Consider the following 16,565-nt stretch of genomic DNA (forward strand, 5'->3'; position numbering starts at 1 on the left):
TAGGCTGGGTTTCTGTACAGCACTTTGAGATATCAGCTGATGCCCTTTATAAATCACATTTGATTTGATTTAGAGGGTCCTCTCACCCGCCTGAAATTCCTCCAATTTTTCAATGTATTTTTCCTTCCACACGCCCTTGGAAGGAAATGAAAAGCTGATCTTCCTAACTCTCTCTATAAACCTTCGGAGTCCCCAGAGTTAACCAATCCTGTGAACGGGTTTGATAACTGGTCATTTTAAATCTTACCAGTGACATCAGGGAAGTTGGAAGTTCCAGGGCTTTGTAAACAGAAAGAGGGTCAGAGTTTGTGGAGCTTCCTTCACTCCGCCCCCTTCCTTCCTCCTCCCTTCCTTCAACCACTGTTAATACATCCGCCCCTTCCTTCACTCCTCCCTTTGTGAAATATTAGTTTTTTCAAATTGTACAAATTGCACTATTTTCCTTTTTCACTCCGTTATATTTGAAAATGGTCCGCCCTTTTAAAAACATCCGGTTTCCTCCACTCCGCCCAAGAGATTCTCCGTCATTCATTCATTCCAAAGGAATTCCTGGCTCCGCCCTTCCCCACTGCTTCCTTCACCCCGAAAGGTTAATTCACCCCGCCCTTCCTTCACTCCTCCCTTCCTTCACTGACTGGGAGCTTCCTTCCTCCAAATAAAGACCCTTGGCTTCACTCCGGGTTTCCTTCCTCCAGAGTAGTTTTCATGGTGTTGTTGGGAGATGTGATGGTCTTCCTTCATATAGTATGTTTTCTATCCAGGGAAAGGCAGGTTCACTCCGCCCAGGGTTCACTCCGCCCCATCCTTCACTCCATCAAGACCTACCCTCCGCCTTCCCTCCTCCGCCCCTTCCTTCCTCCTCCCTTCCTTCACTCCGCCCCTTCCTTCACTCCGCCCCTTCCTCCTCCTTCCTCCTCCCCCCTTCCTTCACTCCGCCCTTCCTTCACTCCGCCCTTCCTTCACTCCGCCCCTTCCTTCACTCCGCCCTTCCTTCACTCCTCCTTTCCTTCACTCCTCCCTTCCTTCACTCCGCCCCTTCCTTCACTCCGCCCTTCCTTCACTCCGCCCCTTCCTTCACTCCTCCTTTCCTTCCTCCTCCCTTCCTTCACTCCGCCCCTTCCTTCACTCCGCCCCTTCCTTCACTCCGCCCTTCCTTCCTCCGCCCTTCCTTCACTCCGCCCTTCCTTCACTCCGCCCCTTCCTTCACTCCGCCCCTTCCTTCCCGCCCCTTCCTTCACTCCGCCCTTCCTTCCTTCCTCCGCCCCTTCCTTCACTCCGCCCTTCCTTCACTCCGCCCTTCCTTCACTCCGCCCTTCCTTCACTCCTCCCTTCCTTCACTCCGCCCTTCCTTCACTCCGCCCCTTCCTTCACTCCTCCCTTCCTTCACTCTCTCTACCTCCTCTCCTCTCTTCCTGTTATTCAAGGCATAGCCAGTATTTCACAAAGCAGTCTTCAGAGTGATGCTTCGTGGGTGACTGTTGTATGTGTGCAGAGAGGTCAGAGTGATATATGCTTCTTGTGTGCAGTGTTTATGCGTCTCCTGGACAACTATGAGATGTCTACAGGCGTGTCGGAGACCGTCACCTCTGAGGAGCTGATAGAGAACGATCTCTTCCTCAATGCCATTCTGGAGACCGAGGTCATGAAGGTAGTGTGTGTGTGTGTGTGTGTGTGTGATCTGTCTCTGAGTGCCCACAGGTAAAAGTGTGGGTTATAGTCCTTATTGCTTGGTTCAGCACATATAGCTAAGTTCTGTCATTGCAAATCCAGAAACTTTCTGGAAAAATGATGCCCTTAATCCATGTTTTGTCACTTCTAGGTTAGACTACTGCAATGCCTACTTTCCGTCTGTTCCCGGATAAAGCACTAAATAAACTTCAGTTAGTGCTAAAAGGGCTGCTAGAATCCTGACTAGAACTGGAAAGGGCCCATATTAACCAGTGCTGTTCTACACTGGCTTCCTGTCAAAGCAGAAGGGCTGATTTCAAGTTTTACTGCCCTAACCTACAAAGCATTGCATGGGCTTGCCCTTAACCTGTCTCTTCTGATTTGGTCCTGCCTGTACATTCCTAGAAGGGCGCTACGGTCACAAGAGAAGGGCCCTAATTGTCCCTAGAATTTCTAAGCAAACAGCTGGAGAAGGGCTTTCTCCTGTAGAGCTCCATTTTTATGGAAGGGCTGCCTACCCTGTCAGTTCTGGAGAAGGGTCTCAACCTTTAAGTCTTTACTGAAGACTCATCCTTCAGTGGGTCATATGATTGGTGTAGTCTGTTCCAGGAGAAGGGCCCTTGAACGGAAAGGCTCTGGAGAAGGGCCCACCCTTGCTGTCTCTGGAGAAGGCCGGTTCCCCTCTTTCCACTGGGAAGGGCCCTCTCTGCCTCTAACCCTATTACAGGGGCTGAGTCACTGGCTTGCTGGAGAAGGGCTCTCTCACCTGTCCCTGTTCGTCACCTGAGAAGGTTGATTCACTGATGTGGTCATCCTGTCTGGAGAAGGGCCCCCCCCTTAACCTGTGCCGTTCGGAGATCTTTGGGCCTATACTCAGTTTGTTCTGGATGAAGTTGGTGGTTGAAGATATCCCTCCAGTGGTGTGGGGGCTTAACCTGTCTGTTCTGGGGATATCCTTCCTGTTTGGCCCTGTCCGGGGTGTCCTGGGTGGGGCCACAGTGTCTCCTGACCCCTCCTGTCTCTGCCTTCAGAATGCTGCCCTAGTTTCTGTTCGGGGGAAGGGCCCTTTGTTATATCTGGAGAACTTCTCCTGTCCAACCTGTCCTGTTCTGAATCTAAGTGTGCCCTCTAATTCTGTTCTCCTTCTCTCTCTGTTCTGGAGGACCTGAGCCCTGTAGGACCATGCCCCAGGACTACCTGACATGATGACTCCTTGCCTGTCCCCAGTCCACCTGGCCCTTAACCTGTCCAGTTTCAAGAAGGGCCCTAGGACCATGCCCAGGACTACTTGACATGATGACTCCTTCTGTCCCCAGGGCCACCTGGCCTGTCTGTTCTGGAGAAACTGTTCCCTTAACCTGTCTTCTGGAGAATGCTGGTCATTTATGTCTGTTCTGAGACATCTTAACCTGTTCTGTTATAATCTCTGGACAGCCAGAAGAGGACTCCTTCCTCTCTGGTTTCTTCCTAGGTTTTGTCTGTTCTGGAGAAGGGCCCTAGCCACCGTGCTTCTACACCTGCATTGCTTGTCTGTTTGGGGTTTTAACCTGGGTTTCTGTACAGCACTTTGAGATATCAGCTGATGGAGAAGGGCCCTAACCTGTTTGTTCTGATTTGATTTGATTTAGATCCATAGCCAAGACTCCTGTCTGTTCTGGAGAAGGGCCCTTAACCTGTCTGTTCTGGAGAAGGGCCCTTAACCTGTCTGTTCTGGAGAAGGGCCCTTAACCTGTCTGTTCAGGCCTGGACCTGTCCTGGAGAAGGGCCCTTAACCTGTCTGTTCTGGAGAAGGGCCCTTAACCTGTCTGTTCTGGAGAAGGGCCCTTAACCTGTCTGTTCTGGAGAAGGGCCCTTAACCTGTCTGTTCTGGAGAAGGGCCCTTAACCTGTCTGTTCTGGAGAAGGGCCCTTAACCTGTCTGTTCTGGAGAAGGGCCCTTAACCTGTCTGTTCTGGAGAAGGGCCCTTAACCTGTCTGTTCTGGAGAAGGGCCCTTAACCTGTCTGTTCTGGAGAAGGGCCCTTAACCTGTCTGTTCTGGAGAAGGGCCCTTAACCTGTCTGTTCTGGAGAAGGGCCCTTAACCTGTCTGTTCTGGAGAAGGGCCCTTAACCTGTCTGTTCTGGAGAAGGGCCCTTAACCTGTCAGTTCTGGAGAAGGGCCCTTAACCTGTCTGTTCTGGAGAAGGGCCCTTAACCTGTCTGTTCTGGAGAAGGGCCCTTAACCTGTCTGTTCTGGAGAAGGGCCCTTAACCTGTCTGTTCTGGAGAAGGGCCCTTAACCTGTCTGTTCTGGAGAAGGGCCCTTAACCTGTCTGTTCTGGAGAAGGGCCCTTAACCTGTCTGTTCTGGAGAAGGGCCCTTAACCTGTCTGTTCTGGAGAAGGGCCCTTAACCTGTCTGTTCTGGAGAAGGGCCCTTAACCTGTCTGTTCTGGAGAAGGGCCCTTAACCTGTCAGTTCTGGAGAAGGGCCCTTAACCTGTCTGTTCTGGAGAAGGGCCCTTAACCTGTCTGTTCTGGAGAAGGGCCCTTAACCTGTCTGTTCTGGAGAAGGGCCCTTAACCTGTCTGTTCTGGAGAAGGGCCCTTAACCTGTCTGTTCTGGAGAAGGGCCCTTAACCTGTCTGTTCTGGAGAAGGGCCCTTAACCTGTCTGTTCAGGAGAAGGGCCCTTAACCTGTCTGTTCTGGAGAAGGGCCCTTAACCTGTCTGTTCTGGAGAAGGGCCCTTAACCTGTCTGTTCTGGCCTGGACTCCTGGAGACAGGCCCTTAATCTCCATGAGTTAGTCAGATGGTGTTCTGTCACTGTGGACATGTGTTTTGTCTTGTTATTTAGCCTCAGGTGTGGACTCCACAACACACAAAGCAATGTGTACTGACGTGTCGGTCTAATCCGTGTGTGTGTGTGTGTGTGTGTGTGTGTGTGTGTGTGTCAGTGTGCCCACAAGTACCTGGTGAGTAAGGGTCACTCCCCGTCAGACCAGCAGCAGTTCAAGAGGCAGCTCTATAACATGTGGTTCAGACTCTACCACCGAGACCGCAGTGGAGGGTGAGTGTGTGTGTGTGTGTGTGTGTGTGTGTGTGTTTTTATTATGCCCACAGTTTGAGCTTGTTTTAGTTGTATCAAATCAAATGTATTTATAAAGCCCTTTGTACATCAGCTGATATCTCAAAGTGCTGTACAGAAACCCAGCCTAAAACCCCAAACAGCAAGCAATGCAGGTGTAGAAGCACGGTGGCTAGGAAAAAGTCCCTAGAAAGGCCAAAACCTAGGAAGAAACCTAGAGCGGAACCAGGCTAGTCCTCTTCTGGCTGTGCCGGGTGGAGATTATAACAGAACATGGCCAAGATGTTCAAATATTCATAAATGACCAGCATGGTCAAATAATAATAAGGCAGAACAGTTGAAATTGGAGCAGCAGCACGGCCAGGTGGTCTGGGGACAGCAAGGAGTCATCATGTCAGGTGAGGCATGGTCCTAGGGCTCAGGTCCTCTGAGAGAAAGAGAGAATTAGAGAGAGCATACTTAAATTCACACAGGACACCGGATAGGACATGAGAAGTTCTCCAGATATAACAAACTAACCCTAGCCCCCCACCCCCCACAAACTACTACAGCATAAATACTGGAGGCTGAGACAGGAGGGGTCAGGAGACACTGTGGCTCCATCCGAGGACTCCCCCGGACAGGGCCAAACAGGAAGGATGGGTCTTTGCCAAAGCACAGCCCCCACCCACTTTGCCAAAGCACAGCCCCCACACCACTAGAGGGATATCTTCAACCACCAACTTACCATCCTGAGACAAGCCCGAGTATAGCCCACAAAGTTCTCCGCCCAAGGGGGTTTGTGCCGTGGCAACTGTTCTGACCAGTTGTACCTGTATGTGTGTGAATGAGACAGAGAGCGACACGCAGAGGGAGAGAGAGGGAGATTTGCAAATAATAGGACATTTTAAAATGTCTTTTATTCTTTTGGAACTTTTGTGAGTGTAATGTTTACTGTTAATTTGTCTATTTCACTTGCTTTGGCAATGTTAACATATGTTTCCCATGCCAGTAAAGCCCTTGAATTGAATTGAATTGAGAGAGTGAGAGAGAGACACACAAGGACCGAGACCGAGAGAGACTGATCACATATTTTTTTTAAACATATTTTCTTATGTTTCCAATACAGTGAGGACTCCTGTGGTTTTGAGCATGTGTTTGTTGGTGAGTCTAAGAAAGGGAAGGAGATCACGGGGTTCCACAACTGGGTTCAGTTCTATCTGCAGGAGAAGCATGGCAATGTGGACTACAAGGGTTACAAGGCCCAGGGCAACAGGAACACTGTAAGACATTCTAGAACAATCTCCCTAACTTATCAGCATAGTTACATTTCACACAGGTCCATACACAAGATACTTGTTTTCAGAAATGTAGCTCTATGGTTGTTGTCTTGCTCTGGTAATTAGTTCAACTTTTGTGTTTTTTTTCTTCTTTTTTTAGTATTTACATTTTACTAACTGATTTCAAGACACCCAAAACTGTGGCCAGCACTGTAAAAACGTCCCAAATCATACATTATATTTAACCGTATGTTACGTGCGGCAGGTAGCCTAGTGGTTAGAGGGGAGGGGCGGCAGCGTAGCCTAGTGGTTAGAGGGGAGGGGCGGCAGCGTAGCCTAGTGGTTAGAGCGTTGGACAAGTAACCCGAAAGGTTGCAAGATCGAATCCCTGAGCTGACAAGGTACAAATCTGTTGTTCTGCTCCTGAACAAGACAGTTAACCCACTGTTCCTAGGCCGTCATTAAAAATAAGAATTTGTTCTTAACTGACTTGACTCGTAAAATAAAGGTTAAATTAAAATGTACATTATATTTAACTAAATAATATTATATTTAAAAATGTTATGTACACCACACGGCACGTTTATCAAGTTTTATTATAGTCATTATATCACATCTGTGACCTTTAATAACTACACTATGTGTCACGCCTTGGTCATTGTATTTTGTGTTTTCGTTATATATTTGGTTAGGCCAGGGTGTGACATGGGTTTATATATTATATTTTCGTATTGGGGTTTGTAGTATTTGGGATTGTGGCTGAGTAGGGGTGTTGTTTAGGTTTGGCTGCCTGAGGCGGTTCTCAATTAGAGTCAGGTGATTCTCGTTGTCTCTGATTGGGAACCATATTTAGGTAGCCTGGTTTTCACTTTGTATTTCGTGGGTGATTGTTCCTGTCTCTGTGTTAGTGTTCACCAGACAGGCTGTATAGGTTTTTCATGTTCCGTTTGTTGTTTTTGTCATTTCATGTATCGTCATTTGTTCTATTAAAAACATGAGTAACCAACACGCTGCATTTCGGTCCGACTCTCTTTCGACAAACGAAGAACGCCGTTACACTATGTGTGTCAGTCAGATGAGGAAGTCCACATCCTAAAATACCATATAACACATGAATAACGCCTTTATTATAGGGGTGGCAGGGAGCCTTGTGGGTAGAGAGTTGGGCCTATAACCGGAAGGTTGCTGGGTCGAATCCCAGAGCTGACAAGGTAAAAAAAAAAAAACCTGTTGTTTGACCTCTCTGTGCAGCCGGATGAGGATGACCACGTTCTGAACCTGCAGTTCAGCTGGAAGGGCCTGGTCAAGCCTGTGGGAAGCTCCTTCATCGGGGTCAGCCCAGAGTTCGAGGTCGCCCTCTTCACCATTCTCTTCCTCGCGTCGACTGAGAAGGTGAGCGGTTGTTCAAACCTGGGTCGATGAGACTGTGTTGGCCTGTAGTGCTGAAACCTAGGCCCTAGAAGACATTAGCTTGGGGAGCTAGTGCTCAATCTCAGATCTCAGGCTGGGTTACTCATGGTTCCCTGAACCACCCTGATGACGCGTCTTATCAACCAGCAATCATCATAGCTAACATGACCCCTCCGGTCTGAATAGATAACATGACCCCTCCAGACTGAATAGATAACATGACCCCTCCAGACTGAATAGATAACATGACCCCTCCAGTCTGAATACATAACATGACCCCTCCAGACTGAATACATAACATGACCCCTCCAGACTGAATAAACTACTGTTCTGACCAGTATAACATGACCCCTCCAGACTGAATACATAACATGACCCCTCCAGGCTGAATACATAACATGACCCCTCCAGACTGAATACATAACATGACCCCTCCAGGCTGAATAAACTACTGTTCCCTCCAGTTCTGACCAGTATAACATGACCCCTCCAGACTGAATACATAACATGACCCCTCCAGACTGAATACATAACATGACCCCTCCAGTGAATACTGACCATGTCCAGACTGAATACATAACATGACCCCTCCAGACTGAATAGATAACATGACCCCTCCAGACTGAATACATGTTCTGAAGTATAACATGACCCCTCCAGACTGAATACATAACATGACCCCTCCAGACTGAATAGATAACATGACCCCTCCAGACTGAATACATAACATGACCCCTCCAGACTGAATACATAACATGACCCCTCCAGACTGAATAAACTACTGTTCTGACCAGTATAACATGACCCCTCCAGGCTGAATACATAACATGACCCCTCCAGGCTGAATAAACTGTTCTGACCAGCATAACATGACCCCTCCAGGCTGAATACATAACATGACCCCTCCAGGCTGAATAAACTACTGTTCTGACCAGTATAACATGACCCCTCCAGACTGAATCAATTACTGTTCTGACCAGCATAACATGACCCCTCCAGGCTGAATCAGCACCCCTCCAGTTCTGGAAAACTACTGTTGTGACCATTGGGATGCAGCCCAACTCCAGGTGTTGATGAGGAGAACCCTAGCCAGTATATAAATGGGTGGATGTATTGGCTAACGTTAGCCTTGTGGTTTATGTACAGGTGACCACGGCCGTGGTGAAGGTGGACATAACATGACCTGCTGGAGATGGTGGTGTTCGTCAGGGGCGATCCATCGGAACCTCCTACCCCAAACTACTCAGCAGCAACAACAGAGACCTGTAGTGGGGAGATCTACGCACCCTGATTCTGAAATCAGGCCCAAATGAACCTTATTCCCTATGTAGTGCACTGCTTTCAAACCAGGGCCCATAAGGCTAGTAGTGCACTATATAGGGAATAGGGTTCCATATGGCCCTCCAGGTCAATAAAGTAGTTCTGACCAGCATAACATATCCAGGGAATAGGGTTCCATAGGGCCCTCCAGACTGAATACATAACATGACACTATATGAATAAACTCTGGTCTAAAGTAGTGCACTATATAGGGAATAGGGTTCCATAGGGCTCTGGTCTAAAGTAGTGCACTATATAGGGAATAGGGTTCTATAGGGCTCTGGTCTAAAGTAGTGCACTATAATAAATACTGTGACCATTTGGGGCTTAGACAGAATCATCTGTCATGTCGTTTACTGTGTTTTTGACACCATATTGTTATAACATGTTGTGTTCTCTTCCATCAAATCCTCAACCTCGTTCCCAGGTTCAATTACTAATTACAGATCCTGGATCATTCATCATTTGCTCTGAACTATTATAGAAGAGGTTACAGTTGATCAGGACCAGGATTGTGTCTCTCTGCTACCAGCTCTCCTTTCTGTCCTGAATATTCAGTTCTGGTCCTTGGTCTTTCACAAAGCAGAGGGCTGTTTTTATTTCCTGTTAAGAAAACTACTAAAGCATTTTGACAATCCATTAAAACCAAGATTAAAACCAATTAAACCAATATGGTATTAAACTCAATATGGTAAACCAAGATTTACTATGATAGGAACCTGATTGGTCCATACACAATTTTTTTTAAATTTCCTAAACTACTAAAGCATTTTGACAATCCATTAAAACCTAGATTTACTATGATAGGAACCTGATTGTCTAACATTATATTAACAGTGTTGTACTCTTGTTTTTAACATATTACTTGGTTATGATTATTAAGTTTCATTTCTGCTTGAAGAAAATAAAACATGTTTACAAGTATACAATCTTATTTATTTCACCTTTATTTAACCAGGTAGACCAGTTGAGAACAAGTTCTCATTTACAACTGCGACCTGGCCAAGATAAAGCAAAGCAGTTCGACACAAACAACACAGTTACACATGGAATAAACATACAGTCAATAACACAGTAGAAAAGCTTCTCCTGAGCTTTTATTTTGAAGATTACAACAAACAATGGTTACAGTACGTCTCCTCGGCAGAAAACAATACAATCATGTCAGAGGGCGTATGTTAAACTACAATTTCCATGGAAAGATCTCCGGTTGATTTGACTCAATAGTAGGTTACATGAATGATGCATCTGTCATGTCGTTATCATGATCTGCCCATTTGAACAGGTCTGTATTGAACCTCGAGGTTATTCAATGATCTGCCCATTCATCATTTGTCTGTATTGAGAAGAGGTTATCATGATCTGGACCAAGAACAGGTCTGTATTGAGGAACTCTCATGATCTGTCCTGAATATTCAGTTCTGTCCTTGGTCTTTCACAAAGTTATCTGTTTTTATCTGCCCAAGAACAGGTCTGTATTTTGAGGAATCCATTAAAACCATGATTAAAACCAAGAACAATATGGTCTGTATTGATGGTAAACCAAGATTATCATGATCTGCCCAAGAACAGGTCTGTTTAAATTTCGGTAACTACTAAAGCATTTTGGCAATCCATTAAAACCTAGATTTACTATGATAGAACCTGATTGTCTGCATTAATTAACAGGTTGTACTTTGTTTTTAACATATTACTTGGTTATGATTATTAAGTTTAATTTCTGCTTGAAGAAAATAAAACATGTTTACAAGTATACAATCTTATTTATCTCACCTTTATTTAACCAGGTCTGACCAGTTGAGAACAAGTTCTCATTTACAACTGATCTGGCCAAGAAAAGCAGGTTGTACAAACAAACAGTTATCATGATCTGCCCAAGAACAGGTCTGTGCTTTTATTTTGAAGATTACAACAAACAATGGTTACTGTATTGAGAAAACAATACATCATGATCTGCCCAAGAACAGGTCTGTATTGAAAGATCTCCGGTTGATTTGACCAATAGTAGGTTACATGAATCATCATGATCTGCCCAAGAACAGGTCTGTATTGAGGAACGGTATCATGATCTGCCCAAGAACAGGTCTGTATTGAGGAACGTTATCATGATCTGCCCAAGAACAGGTCTGTATTGAGGAACGTTATCATGATCTGCCCAAGAACAGGTCTGTATTGAGGAACGGTATCATGATCTGCCCAAGAACAGGTCTGTATTGAGGAACGGTATCATGATCTGCCCAAGAACAGGTCTGTATTGAGGAATGTAATAATGAAATATAAAATAATTAATATATGAAAACATCATAATACAGTTTAGATTAAAAGTATGGATTTTAATAATATACGCGTCACTACTTTCATTACTCATTTTTACTTTAGTAAAAATACTTTAAAATACTACTTAAGTTGTTTTATGGGATACCTGTAGCTTACTTTACTGTTTATATTTTACTTTTACTGAGTGGACAAAACATTAAGAACACCTGCCCTTTCCATGACAGATTGACCAGGTGACCATCCCTTGTTAATTTCTTGTTAAATCCTGCTGAAGGGGAGGAGACGGATTTAAAATAGGATTTCAGCCTTGAGACCATTGAGACATAGATTGTGTATGTGTGCCATTCAGAGGGTGAATGGGTAAGACTAAAGATTTAAGTGTCTTTGAACGGGGTATGGTAGTAGGTGCCAGGCGCACCGGTTTGTGTCAAGAACTGCAACGCTACTGGGTTTTTCACACTCAACAGTTTCCTGTATGTATCCAGAATGATCCACCACACAAAGGACATCCAGCCAAATTGACACAACTGTGGGGAAGCATTGGAGTCAACATGGCCCAGCATCCTTGTGGAACGCTTTCGACACCTTGTAGAGTCCATGCCCCGACTAATTGAGGTTTTCTGGGGGCAAAAGGGGAGGACAAAAGGTGTTCCTAAGAGCTGCTTCCGATGTTATGGTAGGATGTCATGTTATGGTGGTCTGTTGTGGTAGGACTCTGAGGAGAGAGAGCTGCTTCCGATGTTATGGTAGGATGTCATGTTATGGTGGCCTGTTGTGGTAGGACTCTGAGGAGAGAGCTGCTTCCGATGTTATGGTAGGATGTCATGTTATGGTGGTCTGTTGTGGTCTGAGGACTCTGAGTTATGGTAGGATGTCATGTTAAGGTGGTCTGTTGTGGTAGGACTCTGAGCTGCTTCCGATGTTATGGTAGGATGTCATGTTATGGTGGTCTGTTGTGGTAGGACTCTGAGGAGAGAGAGCTGCTTCCGATGTTATGGTAGGATGTCATGTTATGGTGGCCTGTTGTGGTAGGACTCTGAGGAGAGAGAGCTGCTTCCGATGTTATGGTAGGATGTCATGTTATGGTGGTCTGTTGTGGTAGGAAAATGTCTGAAAACACAACAGCCAGCTGGTCTGCACATGCTCTGAAGGGTGCGGCTAGGGATGCCGTCTAGTTTGGCAGCTTTGCGAGGTTTAACATGTTGGAATGACTTAACATACATCTTCTGTGGAGACAGGAAGTACATAGCCTACTTCATCCTCAGTGGCCTTAGTCTGTAACATCAAATAGAAAGGGGTAAAACATTCTGGGGGGTGTGAGGGAACCTTCCGGACCATCGAATCTTATTGTGTTCATAGTACTCTAACCAGGTTACTACAGCAACCAGTCCAGACACACCAGTCCTCCAATTACAAAAGCTCTCGAGAGGGGTTGTCTTAGTGACAGCTAAAACAACAATACTGATACATGTTTAACCCTTGCAAAGGCTTCTGGGGGTGAACTACTGTCCAAATACGCAATTCCATATAACATTCATGTCATATACAGTGTCAGTGTTTTTGATCACTCGGTTTGATGTACTCAGTCAATTGAAAATGTGCTTAGAGTTTTGAAACTTGATGTGCTTAGAGTTGTGAAAATGTAAAAGTGTTTTTTTTTTTAAACGGTAACGTCCAATGTGAAGTCCAGACAACTGCTTGTTGATTCCCCACTGGGCCAGGTATAAATGCTCTGGGAGGCGTAAGTCTACCCCCAACCAGTTTGATTACAATGTTGGATTTCAACCCCCCCCCCCCAAAAAAAAATACACCCCTTTCAAAAACAGTTGCTACAGGCCACCAACCAAAATCCTACCTTAAACACCAAACGTGTTTCAACATGCCCAACCAAACCCCCCATCCTCTCCACCTACAAACTTGATCAAAAGTCACAATAGTCCTTAGCCTCCCCAAATACCACTGATCAAGGGTGTAACACATGTTTTTTGTCCCACAATTGACCAAGGACTCTACTTGATCCAAAATGTATTTTGTATTTTGTTTTTCCATATAGCCCACTACGCAGGATTATACAACAAGCCCTCATACATGTCTCCTGGGTCAGAACAAATAACCACAGAGTCAGCTGTCTGAAACTGTCCCCTCGTGCCCCAACGGTGGTACTGGGTGGACCAGACCTGTTGACCCGCTTGGTGGTACTGGGTAGACCAGACCTGTTGACCCGCTTGGTGGTACTGAGTAGACCAGACCTGTTGACCCGCTTGGTGGTACTGAGTAGACCAGACCTGTTGACCCACTTGGTGGTACTGGGTAGACCAGACCTGTTGACCCGCTTGGTGGTACTGAGTAGACCAGACCTGTTGACCCGCTTGGTGGTACTGGGTGGACCAGACCTGTTGACCCGCTTGGTGGTACTGAGTAGACCAGACCTGTTGACCCGCTTGGTGGTACTGAGTAGACCAGACCTGTTGACCCGCTTGGTGGTACTGAGTAGACCAGACCTGTTGACCCGCTTGGTGGTACTGGGTAGACCAGACCTGTTGACCCGCTTGGTGGTACTGGGTGGACCAGACCTGTTGACCCGCTTGACCACTGAGTAGACCAGACCTGTTGACCCGCTTGGTGGTACTGGGTAGACCAGACCTGTTGACCCGCTTGGTGGTACTGGGTGGACCAGACCTGTTGACCCGCTTGGTGGTACTGGGTAGACCAGACCTGTTGACCCGCTTGGTGGTACTGGGTAGACCAGACCTGTTGACCCGCTTGGTGGTACTGGGTAGACCAGACCTGTTGACCCGCTTGGTGGTACTGGGTAGACCAGACCTGTTGACCCGCTTGGTGGTACTGGGTAGACCAGACCTGTTGACCCGCTTGGTGGTACTGAGTAGACCAGACCTGTTGACCCGCTTGGTGGTACTGGGTAGACCAGACCTGTTGACTCGCTTGGTGGTACTGAGTAGACCAGACCTGTTGACCCGCTTGGTGGTACTGAGTAGACCAGTCCTGTTGACCCGCCTGTTGACCCGCTTGGTACTGAGTAGACCAGACCTGTTGACCCGCTTGGTGGTACTGAGTAGACCAGACCTGTTGACCCGCTTGGTGGTACTGAGTAGACCAGACCTGTTGACCCGCTTGGTGGTACTGAGTAGACCAGACCTGTTGACCCGCTTGGTGGTACTGGGTGGACCAGACCTGTTGACCCGCTTGGTGGTACTGAGTAGACCAGACCTGTTGACGCGCTTGGTGGTACTGGGTAGACCAAACCTGTTGATAGATTTCTCAGGTGCTTCGACCTTTAACCTCCATAGCGGATGCTTGACCGACTGGGTATACCTTAAAATCTCCACCCGGCACAGCCAGAAGAGGACTGGCCACCCCTCATAGCCTGGTTCCTCTCTAGGTTTCTTCCTAGGTTTCTTCCTGCATTGCTTGCTGTTTGGGGTTTTAGGCTGGGTTTCTGTACAGCACTTTGCGATATCAGCTGATGTAAGAAGGGCTTTATAAATACATTTGATTGATTGATTGATTGACCTAGTTTTAGTCAGACCCTGAGTATCACCACGGTGGAATGTGAAAAACCGGTATGTGTGGTTTGAACTCTAAGCCAATCAGGACAGTGGGTGTGATATTTACATCCTGGTGTGAAGTCCCGCCCACTCATAAATCACAAGATTAGCATTTTTTAAAAGTTGAACTGTCCGGACCCACATCACCAGCCCCTCCCCACCAATACACACCGACACACAACCCCACCCCCTCCTGACGAGCCCATCGCAAATTTAAACATTCTCACTGGTTCATGAAATTGGACAATGGAGTATAGGAGTTATGCCTAGACATGGAACTCCCATCCTAACTGACTCATCACATCAACCCCCGCCGTGTCACCATAGGTCCCAGTACAAGCCCCTTGATCAACACAATAGTCTCTGTCACTCCAACCAACACCTTTCACAACATGTCTGCACACAGACACTAGGACCCCTCCTCCCATCTACAACACTGTAATCAGAACAGTGGGTGTGATATTTACATATAACATGTGGTAATGCCCTAGCCACTCAGAATAGTGGGTGTGATATTTACATATAACATGTGGTAATGCCCCAGCCACTCAGAATAGTGGGTGTGATATTTACATTCAACATGTGCTAATGCCCCAGCCACTCAGAATAGTGGGTGTGATATTCAAATCCTAGGTCGGAAGTCCCACCCCCTCACCAACCACAATATTTGATTGATAGTTTGACAGTTTAAGCCCGATACTAACCACCACTACTGCTACTGCTACCACTATTACTACCAAGCGCAAACCAGATGGGATGGAATATCACTGCAGAATGCTGTGGTAGCCATGCTGGTTAAGTGTGCCTTGAATTCTAAATAAATCACTGACAGTATCACCAGCAAAGCACCCCCACACCATCACACCTCCTCCTCCATGCTTCACGGTGGGGACCACACATGTGGAGATCATCCGTTCATCTACTCTGCGTCTCACAAAAGACACGGCGGTTGGAACCAAAAATCTCTAATTGTGGACTCATCAGATCAAAGGACAGATTTCCACCAGTCTAATTAGTCTATTGCTCATGTTTCTTGGCCCAAGCAAGTCTCTTCTTATTATTGGTGTCCTTTAGTAGTGGTTTCTTTGCAGCCATTCGACCATGAAGGCCTGATTCACGCAGTCTCCTCTGAACAGTTGATGTTGAGATGTGTCTGTTACTTGAACGCTGAAGTATATATTTGGGCTGCAATTTCTACGGCTGGTAACTCTAATGAACTTGTCCTCTGTAGCAGAGGGAACTCTGGGTCTTCCTTTCCTGTGGCTGTCCTCATGAGAGACAGTTTCATCATAGCGCTTGATGGTTTTCGTGACTGCACTTGAAGAAACTTTAAAAGTTCTTAAAATTTTCCGCATTGACTGACCTTCATGTCTTAAAGTAATGATGGACTGTCATTTCTCTTTGCTTATTTGAGCTGTTCTTGTCATAATATGGACTTGGTCTTTTACCAAATAGGGTTATGTTCTGTATACCACACCTACCTTGTCACAACACAACTGATTGGCTCAAATGCATTAAGAAGGAAAGAAATTACACAAATGAAGAAGGCACCTGTTAATTGAAATGCAGCATATCACATCAATAGGGACTGACCTATAGCACATCACATCAATAGGACCTGACCTATAGCACATCACATCAATAGGACCTGACCTATAGCATATCACATCAATAGGACCTGACCTATAGCATATCACATCAATAGGACCTGACCTATAGCATATCACATCAATAGGACCTGACCTATAGCATATCACATCAATAGGACCTGACCTATAGCATATCACATCAATAGGACCTTACCTATAGCATATCACATCAATAGGACCTGACCTATAGCATATCCTAATCACATCAATAGGACCTGACCTATAGCATATCACATCAATAGGACCTGACCTATAGCATATCACATCAATAGGACCTGACCTATAGCATATCACATCAATAGGACCTGACCTAAAGCATATCACATCAATAGCATATCCTAATCACATCAATAGGAC

At 46.1% G+C, this 16,565-nt stretch overlaps 1 protein-coding gene and 1 long non-coding RNA gene across 2 annotated transcripts in view; both read left to right on the forward strand.

Annotated features, from left to right (window-relative positions):
• The first annotated feature begins 1,496 nt into the window (after positions 1–1,496).
• Positions 1,497–16,565, forward strand: part of LOC135508927 (uridylate-specific endoribonuclease C-like) — a 54,074-nt gene continuing 39,005 nt past the window's right edge. The window contains exons 1-5 of the mRNA XM_064929152.1: positions 1,497–1,648; positions 4,597–4,709; positions 5,836–5,989; positions 7,238–7,378; positions 8,543–8,563. Of these exons, the coding sequence (XP_064785224.1) occupies positions 1,532–1,648; positions 4,597–4,709; positions 5,836–5,989; positions 7,238–7,378; positions 8,543–8,563 (546 nt within the window). The 5' untranslated portion in view covers positions 1,497–1,531. The remainder of the gene's footprint in view (positions 1,649–4,596; positions 4,710–5,835; positions 5,990–7,237; positions 7,379–8,542; positions 8,564–16,565) is intronic.
• Positions 5,996–6,994, forward strand: LOC135508935 (uncharacterized). Its single transcript, XR_010450868.1, has 2 exons — positions 5,996–6,251; positions 6,317–6,994. It is a non-coding gene; the product is annotated as an uncharacterized LOC135508935 (long non-coding RNA).

The sequence above is a fragment of the Oncorhynchus masou genome, chromosome 3 (assembly GCF_036934945.1).
Source record: "Oncorhynchus masou masou isolate Uvic2021 chromosome 3, UVic_Omas_1.1, whole genome shotgun sequence".
NCBI lineage: Eukaryota > Metazoa > Chordata > Actinopteri > Salmoniformes > Salmonidae > Oncorhynchus > Oncorhynchus masou.